The sequence below is a fragment of the Python bivittatus genome, unplaced genomic scaffold (genome assembly GCF_059951505.1).
Source record: "Python bivittatus isolate LINGU-HERP-01145 unplaced genomic scaffold, Pbiv_v1 ctg000610_np1212, whole genome shotgun sequence".
Lineage (NCBI taxonomy): Eukaryota > Metazoa > Chordata > Lepidosauria > Squamata > Pythonidae > Python > Python bivittatus.
This window is the reverse complement of record NW_028277088.1, coordinates 1426648-1444468: the sequence shown is the minus strand read 5'-3', so window position 1 is coordinate 1444468 and position 17821 is coordinate 1426648. Positions and strand designations below refer to the sequence as shown.

The following is a 17821-nucleotide window of genomic DNA, read 5'->3' as shown; positions in this document are numbered from 1 at the left end:
CACGTTCCAAGAGCGCTAAGCTGCTGTACCCATAAGCACAGGGCAGTCTCTGAAAGGTGCCACTTTAAGGAAGTGTTTAACTGGAGAGGCCGTTCCTAGAACTAATGAAACCATCAGCATTCCTCACTGTGGTTTAAAAAATAAATAAATAAACCACTACTTTAAATTAGCCTTTATTCTTTTCAGTGGATGATTTAAATTGCCCAGGTTTGCCCTTGTTCTCAACACGTTTCCATGCTCAGGACCAACCAGAAGTATTGTGCAGTTTCACAACTTTCCAGCATCCAAATTTCAGGTTGGAGAAATGCAGAGAGTGCCGGCTTGGAGAAGGAATATGCAAGGAATACTCCAGAGGCTAAGTTGAACCCACTAAATTTTTCTCCTTTTGCCTCTCATCTCAAAGCCCCCCGAATCCACCCTTTCTTGTAAACCTCTCTCTTTTTCTCTCTCTCTCATTTCAGGGCTTCCAGAATATTTGCTAAAACAGAGTTGAATGGAGAATTTGAGTGTAGGATCAGCTAATAATATTTGTTGGTTTTTCTCAAGCCGTCTTCAACTAGAACAGTGTTTCTCAACCTTGGCCACTTTAAGACGGGTGGACTTCAACTCCCAGAATTCCCCAGCCAGCCTGGGGAATTCTGGGAATTGAAGTCCACCCATCTTAAAGTGGCCAAGGTTGAGAAACACTGAACTAGAAGGCCCAACATCTGATCCAAGGTGGCTTCATGATGTGTCTGATGGGCAGATGGGAGTTGTAGTCCAGCAATGGTGGGGGTAGGGTGGTTGTTGAATGAGATATACTTAAATGAGCTGAACGTGCGAGCTAGAAGAGGGAGTGGGTCACGTCGGATCCTTTCTCAGATGGTGGAAGGTTATCATTTCCAGCCATTTCTACTTGTGGAAGAGAACATGGGACAAGGAGATGGGCGTTTTCTGTAATGGGTTGGGCAATGGGCATTCCTAGTTAAAACTTCAAAAAGGTAGAAGTTAATCACTAGTCCTTGCTCTCCAACTTGGCTTTGACTCCATCAGAAACCTCGTTGTACGATCGAGGAGAGGAAGACCAACTAGGATCCTGGAGGAGGAGAACCATGTTAGTCTATGGTGGCCAAAAATCAGGAGGGGTCTGGTAGCCCCTTTTCCAACTCACCAGTCTGGTTCAAAGGCAGAAGTTGCAGCTCAGGAAAGCTGCCTTTGAATCCAGGGAGTGAATCAGAAAAGGGGCTGCCAGACCCCTCCTGATTTTCATCTATTCTCAACTATGACCTTATAACAATTCTTTCCCACTACAAATACTATTTCTGGCTGCAGTTGGTTTGGTTGGGCTGATTCAGTTGTCTAAATATTTCTTTTGGTGTATGATTGCTTTTGGGAAGCACAGGAAATCTGTTTTTTTTTCTTCTTTCTGATCACACGAAACAGAAAGTCAGCCCTGTTGCAATCGGTCAGCATCGGGCTCCCAATGGAGTGAGTCAAGGGAGGGGGTGCGTTTCCTTGGGGGCCGAGAGCCAGCGAGGTGACAGGCTCCGACTGTTTAGTTCAGCTCTGCTGGATTTGCAGAAGGAAGGAGAGAAGAAAGAAAGAGAGAGAGAGAGAGAGAGAGAGAGAAAGAAAGAGAAAGAAAGAAAGAAAGAAAGAAAGAAAGAAAGAAAGAAAGAAAGAAAGAAAGAAAGAAAGAAAGAGAAAGGGGAAGGAGGGGAAGAGAAAAAGAGGGAGGAAGGAAAGAAGGAAAGAAGGAAAGACATTCTACAGTTTCTTCACTTGAGCCCCAGAGTGCTGAGCAATGGGATTGATCCTCCTGGGTGCAGCGTGGGTCGCTTTGGGGATCCTGGGGTCAGCAGCTTCCCCAACAGCAGAGGCCCCATGGCTTGTTCTCCCCAGAGACGCAGCTCGCCTGGCAGTGGAAGATTACAACCACAGGAGCCCCACACCACCCTCTGTCTTCAGGCTCTTCAAACTCAGAAGCACCCACAAGACGGTAAATCCTGCCGCGAGAGTCCAAGGGGCTTGCAACGATCCTCTTGGGGACCGCCGGGGGTGGGGAGGGTCCCTTATTTATTTCTTGGGTTGATTCGTAGCCTGCTTTTCTCCTCTGCCGACGGGGAGGTTGAGGCAGTAGCAGCATTTATGAAAGTTTTAGCAAGGGGGAGCAAAAAGGGGTGGGATTTTTTAGATCTTGCTTGTTTTAGGCCAAGTGGCTCTTGGCTGCAGGTAAAGAGTGTCTCCCTCCATCCAACTTATTTGGGAACAAACAATCTGCAAACATCTGCAGCTTTGCAGGCATGGAAGCCCTTTCGGTTCCCTCTCTCCCTCCCAGCCCGTCTTTCTTTCGCAACGGCCGGTTTCGGCAACATCTCCTGCGAAAGATGTTCCTTGGAAATGTTAAACACCCTCCCTTTGGAGACCCACGGTGTGAACACCGAGCTTGCCGGCTGTCCCTAAGCACAGCCAGGACCGAAAAGCCGCAGCGGCATCATGCGAGTTAACGCGCAGCCTCTTTGGATCTTGGTTGCTGACAAAGATCTGCTCTCATCTTGCCTTCTGCCTTAAAAAGTGAAGATCGTGCACTTCCAAAACCACCCAGTGACGCTTTTCATTCTTTCTGACCCAAAATAATTGTGGGAAGAAAGAAGGAGCAAAGCATCGGGCTGAATTTGGGGTGGGGGGAGAACCAGCACAAGCGAGGCTCAGTCTGAAAATGGGCCGGATCCAGCCAGGGGCTGTGGAACGTGCTTTAAGGCCCCTTGGTACCCGGCTAACCCTGGCTGGCTTGGAAAAACTAGGCAGAGTGGGGTGCCTCGTGAGCCCCCGGGTGGGCACCCCCAGGAGATTGCAGGGCTGGAGGCTAGATTGGGAAGTTGGAAACCCGTCCCAGCAGCAGGCAGGTCAAATCGCTTCTGTGTGGCTGCCAAGAAAACTGCAAGGAGGTGTTCGTAACGGGAGGGTCTGCGGGGTAAGGTCAAAAAAGTCAAGATGTGGCCGCAGCGGTGCGATAGAAGCTCTGCCTGGTTTTCAGTAGATGGAAAACACGCAGAGCTTCGAGCACACCGCTGTGACGGACACCCTGACATTTCGGCCCTGTGCTGCGGGTACCCTGGTTCGTAAAGCCAGCAGGAATTAAGCTACCTTATTTTTTATAGTCGTTTTTATGCCCAGATGTTCTGCCTGCAACCCCACTGAGGTTCTCGCATTCAGCTCCTGCCTGCAGACTCTCTGCAGCTTTCCTTGGCTTGTCCCCTCTCTGATGCACGGGGCTCCAAGCCCTGGCTGTGCTGAGTGGGGGTGATGGGAGTTGTAGTCCAACCAATCCGGCAGGCCCCAGAGCTGATCCTTTGGCTGCACCCTGTTGCTTTTTTCCTGCTCTCTCCCCCTTCAGCCCCACCCCAAACCTAAAGACTGCATGTTCCTTGGAAACAGGATTCCACCCCCCTCATCCTCATCCTCCTTTTCTTCTTCTTCTTCTCTTTTTCTTCTTCTTCTCCTCCTCCTCTCCTCTTCTTTTTCTCCTCCTCCTCTTTTTCTTCTCCTCCTCCTCCTCCTCCTCTCCTTCTCCCCTCCTCTTCTCCTCCTCCTCCTCTTTTTCTCCTCCTCCTCGTTTTCTTCTCCTCCTCCTCCTCCTCCTCCTCTCCTTCTTCTTCTCTTCCTCTCCTCTCCTTATCCTCTTCTTTTTCTCCTCCTCCTCTTTTTCTTCTTCTCTTCCTCCTCCTCTCCTCCTCCTTTTTCTTCTCCTCCTCTTCTTTTTCTCCTCCTCCTCTTCTTCTCCTTCTCCTTCTCCTCCTCCTCCTCGTCCTCTCCTTTGTCTTCTCTTCCTCCTCCTCTCCTTCTCCTTCTTCTCCTCCTCCCCTCCTCCTCCTCTCCTCCTCCTCCTCCTCCTCCTCAACTGCCATCTGTTCAAACCCCCTCCCTTTTGTGTCTCCCCCCAACAGAGGCTGGAATGGGGCATCCACTTCAGCCTGCACTTCACCATCAAAGAGACGCATTGTCAGAAAACAGCCGGATACAGGATCGGAGATTGCAGATACAAGCCGAACGGAGTGAGTGGACTGGGGCAGAACTGGCCCTTCTCCTGCTGGGGGGCGAGGGGGGTGACAGCAGCTGGCCAACCTTAGAGGCAGCAATATTGGAAAATACTGGTAAAAAGAGAGGAATCTGTAAAGGTGTAGTTTTGCAGCTTTTTTGTAGTTTTGTGGGACAGGAAGGTTGATTTAGCTCAGTGTTTCTCAACCTTGGCAACTTGAAGATGGGTGGACTCCAACTCCCAGAATTCCCCAGCCAGCCATGCTGGCTGGGGAATTCTGGGAGTTGAAGTCCACCCATCTTCAAGTTGCCAAGATTGAGAAACACCACAGTAGACATTGTAGAAGGAGAACCGTCATCCCACTTTAATCCCCACATCCGTCCAGCCCCTCCATGCCTCTGATGGAGGAAGCTGCAACTCACCAAAGCTGATACCTTTTCATAATATTTAGGAGCCAGAAAAGGTGTTACCAGACTCCTGATTTTTTGCCCCCATGAACTAACACAGCTCTCCTCCAGCAGGGTCTGCCGATCTTAGGCACCCTTAGTGATCTGGGAGGAGGTAAGCAGGGTCAGACCTGGTTAGTACTTGGATAAGAGACCACCAGGAGATCTTGGGGTGTAGGCCAGACCAGGAAGTCTAAAAGAACTCTGAGTATTTTGATCTTTCGTGGGCTAAACTGTCTCCCTGGATACTTCCTAAGGATTGCCAAAAGCCAGCGGTTCAAATTTCTTCTCTCCAGATTCAGAAAAATGTTGGGCAATTGCTCTAGAAGTCTCTGGATCTATCCGTGCCGGGAGAAAAGGAGACCACCAGAAGTAGGAGAGTTCAGGAAGGTCCTTTCGCCCGGCCACGGTTGGCCACACAGTCAGTCGTGCTGCCCCATTCCTGTTGCAATCAGAGTTCCCCCCTTTCATGCCTGCTAGAGAAAACTCTTTGCAACCAAGAAAACATTAGAGAGTATTTATAGAACGAGCTCGTTTTCAAACCAAGATTAGCCTTGCTAACTAGGCTAGTCAAAAATGGTTAAAAATCGGCCAGTGTGCAAATATAATTGTTTCGTTGCAAACAGCTGCACTAGGTAAGCTCACCCATTCCTTAAAATGCAGTAGACTTCAATTCAAAGAATGAGGGAGAGTATAGCCTACCCCACAGGGGTGTGGTTGCTGTGTTCCCCAGGCAGGAGCGTTACGTATGTCCACCGCCTTGTAGTGGCCCCGATGTGGTTGAGGATTATGGGAGCTGAAATCCAATCCCTGGTAGCCGACTCGCTTGGGGTAAATGTGATTCGATAGAGGCAGACTTGTGCAGCTTTATTCAGGATGTTTCAAACTGACGGTAATGAATCAAAAGGAAGAACAAGCTATATTCTAAACTGACTTTAAATGACATGATTGGAGTTGCCTGTAACTACATGTCCATCTGCAAATGCCTTACCTGTTGATGTCAGGTCGGGCTCAATATTTTTGGCAAGATACGTTGAGAAGGAAAGGGGGAATTGTGGGGTCCGTGGGGCTCTCTGAGCTGGGTTGTTTTCTTGCAAACGTTTTGTTCCCCGGCTAGGGAACCTCTTCAGTGCTAGAAGGTTTGCTCCCTGTTTATATAGAGTACCTTGCCCTGCCCGTGCGGGTGGGGAGAGGTTTTCTCCTTGGTAGTGCTTTGATTAGGGTGTTGTTTTCTGCTTGACTGTTTGTCTGGGGTTAATCCCTGCTTATCTGGGTGTTGGCTGCTGGAGAGCGGGTGTTCCGGTCTTTTGGTTTCCTTCTGAGCTTTTTCATGGCCTCTTTTGAATGGTGTGTCAGTGTGGTTTATCTCTATGTGTGTATTGATGGCTGATTTGTCTGAATTGGAATTGCAGAATTCCAGCAATGGAATTAATTCCCATTTAGATTCTCTCTCTCTCTCTCCCCCTCCCTCCCTTCCTTCCTCCCTCCCTCTTTCCTTCCTTCCTTCCTTTCTCCTTCCCTCCCTCTTTCTTTCCCTCCCTCCCTTCTTTCTTTCTCTCTCTCTCTCTCCCCCCTTCCTTCCTTCCTTCCTTCCTTCCTTCCTTCCTTCCTTCCTTCCTTCCTTCCTTCTTTCTTTCTTTCTTTCTTTCTTTCTTTCTTTCTTTCTTTCTTTCTTTCTTTCTTTCTTTCTTTCTTTCCCTCCCTCCCTCCCTCCCTCCCTCCCTCCCTCCCTCTTTCCTTCCTCTCTCTCTCTCTCTTTCCTTCCCTCCCTCCCTCTTTCTTTCTTTCTTTCTTTCTTTCTTTCTTTCTTTCTTTCTTTCTTTCTTTCTTTCTTTCCCTCCCTCCCTCCCTCCCAAATGGAATGCAGTTCTATGCTAGATTCTTCCCATCCTGGCTAATCCTGGCTCATGCTTTTCCTCCCCAGCTGATCCAAGATTGTTCTGCAGAAGTATCCTTTCTCAACCTGATGTGGGATTCCCCAGTGACCTCCATGAAGTGCGGGCAGGTGAGCCATTGGCAAACCAAGCTGAGAACACCCCGGCTGTCGTCCCCTAGCAGAATGTTTTTCCCAGGAGATTCCCTGAATCCTGAGACAGGAATATCAGCTGCTGCTTTGACAGGAATCTGTGATTTAGGCCAGTGTTTCTCAACCTTGGCAACTTTAAGATGTGTGGACTTCAATTCCCAGAATTCTGGGAGTTGAAGTCCACACATCTTAAAGTTGCCAAGGTTGAGAAACAGTGAGTCAGACAGCAGGAAGAAATTCACCAACCCAGCTGTGAGCAAGGCATCTGTGCACACCTGGGATAGTGATGTTAGTGAAATCTTTCCAATCTTGTGGCTGCTGAAGGAAGGAGCATTTGTCCCAAAGTTCAGTGCAACTGTTTTTGGGGTTGGGACAGCCCCCCCAGAGGGTTCCTTCAGCTGCCCCTTTTGTCCAGCAGGGGGCACCCAAGGACCCCCGTCGCCTTTGGCCAGCCAGCTTCCCAAACCTTGCGGACAGTCGCAGGGGGCAGGGGGCGACTCCCAGAGTTCCCAGCCATGCTGGCTGGGGAATTCTGGGAGTTGAAGTCCATGCATTTTGAATTGTTGGAGGTTGAGAAACACGGTTGTAGGCCCTCTCACGAAATGACCAAAGCCCTCATTCCTCAGCAAGATAACCTGCCCCAGATTTAAATGCAATAAAAAAAATATTTCCCAAAGGCAAATGCTCGATGGGAAGAGACCTCCTCCACCCAAAAGCAAGAACAAAGGAAATCTGGTCTCTCGCCAGGCCCCACCCACTTTGTATCGTGGCCCCACCCACTGCACCCCTCTCCCGTGGCATTTGCAGCCTCTTCTGCCAAAAGGCGCCCAGTGGAATGAAGGTCCTAGTCTAGGGGCAGGGAGATGTGGGTTCAAGTCCCCCCTCTCCAGTAGAAGCCCCCTGGGGGACTTTGAGCCATTCCCATCCTGGCCAGCCTACCTCCCAAGGACGTTGTTGCATTTGAACCAGGGAGGCAGAAGCTCCCTAGGGACTTCGAGCCAGTCCCTCCCTCTTGGCCCAACCTACCTCACAGGGCTGTTGTTTGGGGCCAAAACAGGAAGAGAGACGGAGATAGAAATCTGTAGAAATGTATCCCCAGGTAGGAAGGCTGAATGCCGTGTTGGACTGGCATTGGGGGCCTGGGTTCAAGTCCAGTTTCAGCATGGAAGCTCACTGGCCGATTGTGGGAAAGTTGGTCTCGTCCTGCCCTTAGACATTGGCTGATTAATCCAGTAACACTAAAGCAGTGTTTCTCAACCTTGGCAGCTTTAAGACGGGTGGACTTCAACTCCCAGAATTCCCCAGCCAGCAAGGCTGGCTGGAGAATTCTGGGAGTTGAAGTCCACCCGTCTTAAAGCTGCCAAGGTTGAGAAACACTGCACTGAAGAATTCTCCCTCCGCAATCTGATTTTTTTCTGTTCAGCCTGGAGGGCAGCTGGGCTCTCTTGGAGGAAAACTGACCTTCCTTCTTCCTTGTCTGTCAGGCGAAGTGGAAGAAAACCAAACCACATGCCAGCCCCCCGCAAGCAATGGGGTTCCCCCCCCAAGTAAACGTGGAACATTACATCCCGGCGTCCTACTCTGTTGCAGCTCTGACGGTCACTGAGGAAGAATAACAGCTGGACTGTCCCTGGATGGCTCTCTGAGGCTGGATCCCTGGATCCAGGGGTGGAGGGGTCCACACGCTCGTACTAAAGAGGATTTTTCCCCCCGGCCCCATTTCCAGAGGGAATGGGGTTTTTTAAATGGCTGCAAAAACTTGTGCAATTCTAATTTTGTGGCAAGTGCCATTTCTGTGATGATTTTATGGATCCCTCACGTGGCCTTTGCTGGCGGGAGATTTCAGCTCCCTGGAATTCATCGGCTCCCGTGTCAAAGCTTCTTGCAGCTGCTCTCCATGCATGTTCAACCGAGTTGCAAGCTTTGCGAGCCAAGGAGCTGCTGAGGATCTGCTATGGGGGTGTGTGTGTGAAAATGGAGAGGCACCCTCTGGAAATCATGGTCTTCCCTCCCATTTCCTCATTGTGGGTCTGCAAGGGAGTCAAAAAAGTCAAGATTTATGTTGTCCAGGGGTGTCTGCAGGGACGGGAGGTCAAAAACATCAAGACAACAGCCACAACTATGCAACTGAAGCCCCTAATCTTGCCATCTTGACTTTTTTGACCTCCCTTCCCTTCAGACATTAGGCCCCTCTCTGAAGGAAGCCTTGAATCAAACTATAGCCTCTCTATCTTTAAGTCTTGCTTTAAGCATTTTAGGAAACAGTTTCCTCAGGAAAAGGCCTGCGTGAGAATTGCTCAACGCCTTTTCTGCTGCTCCACAGTTAAAAAAAAGTATTTTGCATACACAATATCTTGCTTTTTTGATCTGGGTGACAGTGTATTTCATAATAAACCAGGACAAAAACAAATAAAACGCCGTGAAAAACCGTTCCAAGTTCTTTACATCGCTGCTTCTGCATAAGGACATTGGTCAAAGCAGGGTGCTTTGGAGAGGATTTTGGACTTTGAGGTCTTGGATTCGGGTTCCCAACAGGCTGTTATTTCTGGATGCTGAAACCCAAAATCTCTGGAGGATCACAAGTTGGAGAAGGTTGTTTTAGAAAATGAAAGTGTACCTCTTTCCCCACAGTTAGGTCTGATAGCACGTTTTCAAACGCCCACATTTTGTTAAAAGGCATACGTTTTGATGAAGGAGAGTTCATGCGATCCGGAGTCTGCTGGCACGATTTCAGACGAACGCATGTTATCAAAAGGCACGGGCTTGAATAAAACGTGCGGGCCGGAAAAGGAGCTAGCAGGCGCTGCCTGACGTGCGGCTATAGCAGACCGCAGCAGGAAAGGAAATCAAATCCTCCCCCCCGCCCCCCCGCCATGTCAGCAGGAAGCCAGAGTTTCCCGTTTATTTGCCTCATGCTATCTATCATTGTCGGTCTTAAACAGCAACCAAAGCCTGCGGCTAAATTATAGTAAGAATGGGCTCACCTGAAAAGATTAAGAGGTAACAGAAAGCATCGAGACTCTTCCACCCCAGCCCCAAATTAAATAACTAAAGACCTGGCAGGAAGGGCCAACATCCCTTAAACCCAGAAACCGAATCGTAAAAAGATTTCTTCCCGAAGAGATCTCCCCTCCAGTCAGACCATGGCAGATAAGGCAAGCCCAGGAAACCCCAGCTGAGCAGGGCGCCTGGCCTTGGAAAGCTCCCTTCCAAAGATCCAGTCGATTATTCCACCCCTCCCCTGGGATCCCGGCCAATGGCCTTTTCTAGGAAATCCTCGAGGGCGGGTTTCCCTTTTAAGGATCTGCCCTATAAAGCGGGATTCCTGGGAAGCTCCGGAGCAGCCGCCCCGACAGCGGAGCGTCTTGCGCGCCTGGCTCTCGCAAATCCAGCCTCCTCTCTGCTTCCAGCAGCCGCCCGCGTGTTTCTTCCCGGCTCGGAGACGGGCCTCGTAAGGTTTGCCTTCTACCACCTGCAAGGTTGCGCTGCGTTTCACCTTGCAAGGCGAGGGGACGGGGGCTTCCCCCAAACTGGATTGCGACCCTAAGTCCCACCCGAACGGCAAAATCTCGCAAGAGACATTTCTTCCCTGCAGCCCCGGGTCTGCGCATTCAACCGGGAGTGCTCATCAACCGCTTCCAGATCCGAAATTTAGTGTGGAACACTTGAACTCTTGTTTGAACTATGAACACAGCAATCGGGCTGCTTAGCTAAGGCTGTCCGAAGTGGGGTAGTCACTAGAGGTCGGATGTTTTGCTTCCTCTTTATGGCCTGGAGACCCCGGATCAGGGGATTCTAGCCTCAAAAAGGGATGGTGTTATTTCCAGGAAGTTAAGCCTTGTCCCAAAATAAGCTACCTTGGTATTTCTGGGACTTTCTCTTGTTGCATTTGAAGAGAAAAGGGTTCAATGAAGGAAGCTGCCCACTGAGTTTATTCAGCATTGGCAACTTTCCTCCCACTGAAGGCTGTAAATTCATTGAAGGAATTGGCCTCTCCATTTCCTTACTGAAACTGCCCCAATCTTGGCTTATTGGATAGTCACCTTGATGTCAGTTTAAAAACCCTCTATCTGTTAACTGCTGGGGCAGACGCCCAACAGAGTATGGTCGATTTCCCCCGGCTGCTACTTAGCCTCTTCATACCTATGGAAGCAGTAAGGGTGTACCTAGTTTTTCACACACGGCTTCTCCATTTTGGCTTTCTTTTTGTCAAATAAATGACGACATGGTGTAATAGGTCCTGTCTTGTTCATCTGAGGTTGTACTTACCTACCTTTGAGAACTGCTAAGGGCCAGATGATTTTTATTATGTCCTGATACGTAAAACCATAGAGCTCAAAGAGGGTGGACTTCCTTTTTCACACGATCGTAATTAAATTGCCTGGTGATAACCCTAAAGCTGCGTGGACTGCAGATGCGTCAAGAGCGTACGGGTTTCTTTACATCAGACACCACCACTCCTCCCCACTGCCCAAACATGTAATAAAGATGACCAGGAATGCAGACCAGATAGGAGTTTATTATGAAGGCAGTAAAGAGTTGCAGAGAATGAAGGGGGCTCTGAAGCTCTTTTGGCCCCCGGAGAAAGCACCGCTTTGAAGACCAGCTAACCATCTTCACAGGGTTGATTCTTCCATCCCGGTGCGTAAGAAAGGAGCTGTCCACTGGCCCGGGTCAGCCCACGTGGGCAGCATGTCTTCACCTTCTCATGCACTCCGCACCCATCAATGAAGTTTTATATGTGCAATGGATGATCCCCCTCCGGCAAAAAATTTCTTCAGTCTTCTCATGAACTTGCGAAAACCATTCCGCTTGACACGGTGGTTCTGGGGGGAAGAAGAGAGGAAGAGGGTGAGTCTTTCGTGGGAAAAGCCCTGAGGGATCCGAATTTCATCAAGCGTCCTTGAACCGTTTTTGCCAAGGGAAGAAGTAAGGCAGAACACAAGAAAGAGATGCACGGACAGGATACGCGTGGGATTGGTGCAGGAACGTGGGAAGGGTCATCTGGGAAGAAGGTCCAGCAGAGCTCCGCAACTGAGACTTGCAAGCAAATGTTCTCCGAGTTTGTTCAGAGGTCCAGACCTTTCTTCAGGGGACCAACTGATGCCCTAAGCCCAGCCCAGCCCAGCCAGGGTGCCCCTTGGCCCTTCTGTTCTTAGCTGACAAGACAGTTAATAAATGCTGAAGGGAAAGGAAGAGATTTAAAACTCAGCTTTCTTCCAGGCCAATCCCCAGGCCGGACCTCACAACTAGATTAAATATAAACTTTCTAAAAAATCTATTTATTTAACACTAAACAGCAGGAAGCAATACAAGCAAATTGTTGACTTATAACCGGGGCAATAGAAAAAAAAATGCAAATTGGCAATGCTTTTCAATGCATTTTCTCATCGCGCTGTTAAAAGGAAAAAAGCCAAATGCAAACTTTTGCTGAAAACTAAGGGGGAGCAGGGCAGGGTGTGATCTGTGCTTGGGAAAGCAGCTTGGGGCAGAAACGCATCCCACCCTCATTTCCCCAAGGCTAGGCTCAGTTCATCTCCCCCCGCCCCAAATTTCTTATTGTCTCAGAAACCTGAGGGGAGATAGGTTCATTCCTTCATTCCCCCTGGCCACACCATTTGCACAGACTCACTCCCCAGCATCCATCTGCCTGGCACACCTTGGCATTTTTAGGGATGTGCCAACTATACACGGTGTTGGCTGTGCCAACGCTTGTAGTGTTGGCACCCCCTGGTGTTTTCAGGAACGTGCCAAGCTCCTTCGGCAGCCTCACCCCACCCAGTCTACAAAAGGGAAGGTGACACACAGCGTGTGGGTGGGTGTGTCGGAGAAGAGCAGATGCGGAGAAGGTGGCAAGCGGAGGAGGGAGTGAGAGGCTGGTCAGGGGCAACCATCACAGGCAAGCCGGGGGGCTGTCAGCCAGCCATCCGGACCACCGGCTAGGTAAGCAGCCCCCATGGGTGGGATTCCTGCCTGGGACGTGGCTGGGGGGCTCAGTGGGAGGGCTCAGGAGCCACACACTCAAGAGCAGAGCTTGGAGCTTAGTCTGGAGCTTGGCGGAGACCAGAAAGGGAGGGACCCCGCCAAGGCAGCATTGAATCTCCACAGATGCCAGAACTTTTGGAGGGAGACAAAGCCTGTTTGCCGCTTTGCAGACTTTGAGACTCGTGGTAAGGACTGAGCATCAAAGGCTTATTGATGGGGCGACGTCACCTTGCAAAGCCAAGGAGGCTGGAGTTCACCCTGGACAACAGCCTGCTGTTGGGGAGGGGGTGTGCTGCAGTAAAGCATTGTTGTTCTCTTCTACGCTGTGGTGTGTCCAGTCAAGTGTTTCTCAACCTTGGGCACTTGAAGGTGTGGGGACTTCAACTCCCAGAGTTCCCCAGCCAGCATGGCTGGCTGGAGAACTCTGGGAGTTGAAGTCCGCATGTCTTCAAGTGGCCAAGGTTGAGAAACAGTGGTCCAGTTCTTGCCAGACAAAGACTCCTCACACAGTGAAAGACCAGATCCCGGGGGGGGGGGGACTCTGGGGACCCCCCTTCCTTTGGGGCCCTAAACACGGCTTCTTTTGCTTAATGGGTAATCCAGGGCTGTGGTTATCTATTTTATTATGATTATTTTACTACCAATAGTATTCATGTTCTGCTGATAACCGCTTTGTTCTTGTAGATCAGCCTACTTCCCCTTCCTGTTGGGGTGTTAATTATTTTGGCCTTTTGCATTTTCCAGGTACCCCATTTCGGCCCCTATAAACCTCTAGAACGGCATTTCTCAACCTCCCAGGATTCCCCAGCCAGCATGTGTGGGCTTCAACTCCCAGAATTCCCAGCATGCTGGCTGGAGAATGCTGGGAGTTGAAGTCCACACTTCTTCAAGTGGTCACGGTTGAGAAACACTGCCCTACAGGCTCTTAGCAGTAGACAGATTGACGTAACTCAGCCTTTCCTATCCTCATTCCCTTTCCTAAATAAATACTTTACTTCCAGGAAGTAATATTAGTTTAATAAATAAATAAATAGCCTCTTGCAAAGGTCAGGCTCTTCAGTAGAGTATTTTTCTTGACTACTTTTTCCACGGAGCAAAGCTGCTGGCTAAGAAACACGGTTTGCATCTGGCCCCACTCACTTCTCTCCTTAACTCCACCCACTTTTTGTAGGGTGGCCCTGGGGTGTCCTTCCAAGCCCACGTGCCCTCATTCTCCAAAAGTTACCCAACACCCAGCATAATGCAATGGATCAGGACAGGTCCATGTGAACTCTATTAGTTCAAATTTCATTGACGTTTGAATGAAATTCAGATTCAGTTGTCATCCTCGTCCATCCCCCTTCTATGTTCCAGTTCCTCCTCGTGCTTGAGAGGGATCCCGGGTCATGCGCCTCAGTGCCCAAAGAATGCGGCTTTTTCCAGGGAACTCACCCCCTGAGTGGCAGTCTCACAGCTGAATTGGATGATGGGCGCTCCAGGCTGGGCTAAGGAACTTCCAGAACATTCTACCACCACCTGCATCAAAGAAGTAGAGGACAAGGTTGGTCTTGTTTTTGTCACAAGAACCCCGTGAGGTAGGCTGGGCTAAGAGACGGTGACTGGCTCAAAGTCATCCAGTGACTTTTTGCATTCAACTCTTGAGTCCAACCGCTCTTAGTCCAGCTCCTTTACCACAACACATCACAACACAACACACAAGAACTAGCTTATTTGGAGGTCAGTTGACAAACCTCCCCCCCTTTGGATCAGCATGATCTGCTCCAGTCTTAAGGAGTTAATTGAATGTCCATTCCTGGCTCAAAATATAATATTTCAAGTGGAAAGAAGTAGAAACAGGTTTTAGACCACCAGCATGATCTTCATGTGCTTCTCCTGCACAAGACATCAACGGCAACAATGGAAGAAGAACCTTAATTTCAGGGGAGGATTGTGCAAGAGAACTGGGTGGTGGATTGATCCCCACCCCATTCTGCCCTTGTTCGTTCTTCCGTTGGAGAGAGGAGAGAAAGAGGGGAGAACTCACCCCTTGTTCCTTGAAGTCACAGACCTCCAGGTTCAGGTTCTGAGAAGTTGGACACGTTGTCTCCTTCAAGGTGAAGTCCAGCTTCTGACGAGCTTTACTTGAGGGATCCTAGAGGCAAAGGACCCAGGAGATGAGCAATGAGCCAGCCTCAGCAAGAGCGTTCTCCAGATCAGTGTTTCTCAACCTTGGCAGCTTGAAGACGTGTGGCCTTCAACTCCCAGAATTCCCCAGCCAGCATGGCTGGCTGGGGAATTCTAGGAGTTGAAGGCCACACGTCTTCAAGCTGCCAAGGTTGAGAAACACTGCTCCAGATGTTTGGAGTTGCATTTCTTTCCCTCTCTGCTGTGCTGGTGAAACACCTGGAGCAGAAAACATAGGTCAGGAGTCACCGACCTGGCCCAAATCTTGCTCTAGGCAGGGCGCTCTCCATGAGAATCCGAGCCCCCCCCCCACACAACTTACCCACTCAGGCTGAGGTTTGGCTTCCAGCAGCTGGAAGACAACATCCCATCCGGACTCCTGATTGTAGAGATTGACAGCCAAGGAAAGAGCAGCGTCGTAACTCAGGATCTCTCCCTCCACAGCCCAAACGCTGCCTCTCACCACAAGGCTGAGCACCAGCAGGATTCTCCCAGGGTGGATCTCCATCTTGGAGATACAGGCTCCACCTCGAATGACAACAGCCGCTCCCGTCCTCCTTTTTAAAGAACTGCCCAGCTGGGGGTTCCCTGACCAGGGTAGGTGGAGATTTGCTGACTTTGCTAAAAAAATCCTTGGGTGGTTTTCGGAAGCCCCTCGTTTTCCAGAAAGGCTGATTAGCTGACGGGTCAAGCAAGGAAGGGACGGACGGGGGAAAAGAAGGCCATTGCAAGTTCTGCTTTTTCTCGCCGGGAAGACATCAAAAGAACACCACCCAGTGGGAAATAGAGCTTCGGAGATGAAGCAACGATGCTTCTGACAAGAATTCTGCAATATCATAGTTCTGATTTCATCATAGGCTGGTAGGCTGCCTAGTTAGGAAAATTAAAAGATGAAGGTCTTCCTTTCTTCTTTTATTCCTTTCTTCCTTTCTTCCTTTCTTCCTTTCTTCCTTTCTTCCTTTCTTCCTTTCTTCCTTTCTTCCTTTCTTCCTTTCTTCCTTCCTTCTTTCTTTCTTTCTTTCTTTCTTTCTTTCTTTCTTTCTTTCTTTCTTTCTTTCTTTCTCTCTCTCTCTCTCTCTCTCTCTCTCTCCCTCCCTCCCTCCCTCCCTCCCTGCCTCCAAATTAATTGTGGGACAACTAGAATGTGCATGCTTCAGGTCCAGGTCCAGGTCCAGGTCCAGGTCCAGGTCCAGGTCCAGGTCCAGGTCCAGGTCCAGGTCCAGGTCCAGGTCCAGGTCCAGGTCCAGCACTCTTTTGAAAGTCCAAAGAGATCTCCTATAAGATGTGACAAGTGCTTCATAAAGGGCTGACCAGACATTGTCTCTCTATTGAAGCTCGATGTGTCTGGTCTTTCCACCAGCCCAACTCTCAATGGCCATGGGTTGCCACGGTCAGCAGCCAGAGGTCAAGAATGCACCTGCACAGATCTCAAGCCCTGATCATGTCAACCACTTCATTGCTGATGGAGGGTCCTAAATCATATCCCTGGCAAAAACCGTGATGGGAGAAGAGAGAAACCATTACTTCAAGACTGGGACTGCCAACGGTGACATGAAGGTACCTCAGCTGTGGGCTGGGGATGGGAGGAAGGACAGAGCAGAAAAAAGAGTTGCTGGGGCATCTTCATGCCGTGGGTGGGGGAAGTGGTCATTTCCTAGTGGGGACCACCAACTTGACCCTTTTAACCCATCTCCGGATTGCCCCTATTTACCCACCGTTTTCACAACCACCATCCCTCAGAAAGGAAGTTTGGAACCGGTCAAAAGTTGTCAAGTATGGCCAGGTTGAGAGATGGCTGCTTCTTCAAGAGATGGTGCACCACTGTTTCATTCAGAGCAGGTGGCCTAACACCCTCCTCCAAGAAGCATTCAGCATCTCCTGGATCAGGCCACCCCCCACCGACCCCCACTGGGTGCAGTGGCTGCTGGCTGGCTGCCCAAGGAACTAGGAGGGCATGGATCTAGCCCACAGGTACTCCATACTCCAGAAAACCCTCTCTATCTTCTCAAGTTCCACAAGCTTAGGAGAATTCAAAATCCTAACCCAAGATGCTGCCATGATTGCCCCAAGGACTCTGCCCCACTGCTGTCCAGGCCAGAATAGGTACCTGCAGACTCATGTGAATGGGCTGCAGACATCTGTCCTTCTTTCCTTAAGAGAACCTGGGTCCCTCTGAAGAGACCTGCTTGGTGGGACTCCACAGATGCCATGCCTGCAGAGAAGAAGGGACACTTCATGCCTCTGTTGTGAGCTTGGGTCAGTGTCGGGGGGCATCCGGTGTTTGTCTTGCACCAGTCACACTGAGGATCGTTGCAGTCACTTCATTTCCTCCTGCTCCTCAGTAAGCCTTGGTGCTACTTGGGATTGATGACTGGATAGAGGCCTCACTGAAGCAGTCCCCTCCAGCCCTCTAGGTCATCTCTGGGCTCCAGATGTCAGACAGATGTGAGATGGAACTGCCCGCCCAATTGTTGGCAAAGCTCCTGAGCACCTTCGGAAAGACATTTGGATCCAGGAGGTGCCTGAGATGGCCTCTCCTAACCAGGCCGCTGGTTTATTTGTGAATTTATCACAATTTGGCCACAGTTGCGTGATGAAAATGAAACGTTTACTATTCCATCTCTAAGGGCCTTTTCTTTCACTCTTCCTTTCCTCTCAGCTCTACAACTTTTCCCCCTAAATCATGAGCTACTTGCCTGGTTATCACCAAACTTCCTTCAAAATCTCATTTATATCCAAAACTTTTTGAACCAAAAAGTGAAGTAACCTGTGTCAACCTTAGATGCTACTGGGGCTCCTCAGGACTTTGATCTTTCTTCTCAAAATGGAGCAGGTGAGACACAAAGAACCCAGAATTAGCATAGCATGCTCTGTGTCTCTCAACCCTCAAGGGACCCTTCAATGGACCATGCACTGATTTATTTTCATATGTAGCCAAATCCCACTAGCTGTTGACGTTCAAGGAATCCATGGTGGGACTTGCCAAGAGGGCTCTGTCCATTACCAAAGCCACTGAATCAGACTGTGCAGGAATAGAAGGATCTGCTAATAATTGATGACTAAATTCTGCAAAGCTTTATAAACCATGGTTGGACATCTGATTAATGTCTGGGGCCAATTCAAGGTGCAGGGGTGTCTTCAAGGAAGGGGATCAAAATGTGCAAGACATCTGCACATCTGGAC

General features: G+C 49.7%; 2 protein-coding genes across 2 annotated transcripts; one reads left to right on the top strand and one right to left on the bottom strand.

The window, feature by feature from the left end:
- The first annotated feature begins 1419 nt into the window (after positions 1–1419).
- LOC103065769 (cathelicidin-2) lies at positions 1420–8938 on the top strand. The gene is made up of 4 exons (XM_007442611.4): positions 1420–1978; positions 3927–4034; positions 6389–6469; positions 7975–8938. Exons 1-4 carry the CDS (start codon positions 1784–1786, stop codon positions 8104–8106), a joined length of 516 nt encoding a protein of 171 aa, XP_007442673.1. The 5' UTR covers positions 1420–1783; the 3' UTR covers positions 8107–8938.
- Positions 8939–10989: 2051 nt separating this feature from the next.
- LOC103065524 (crotalicidin) lies at positions 10990–15361 on the bottom strand. Its single transcript, XM_007442610.4, has 4 exons — positions 14961–15361; positions 14499–14606; positions 13907–13990; positions 10990–11316 (listed from the first exon to the last, which is right to left on the bottom strand). The coding sequence occupies exons 1-4, from the start codon at positions 15144–15146 to the stop codon at positions 11215–11217; spliced, it is 480 nt and encodes a 159-aa protein (XP_007442672.1). The 5' UTR covers positions 15147–15361; the 3' UTR covers positions 10990–11214.
- Positions 15362–17821: the final 2460 nt, after the last annotated feature.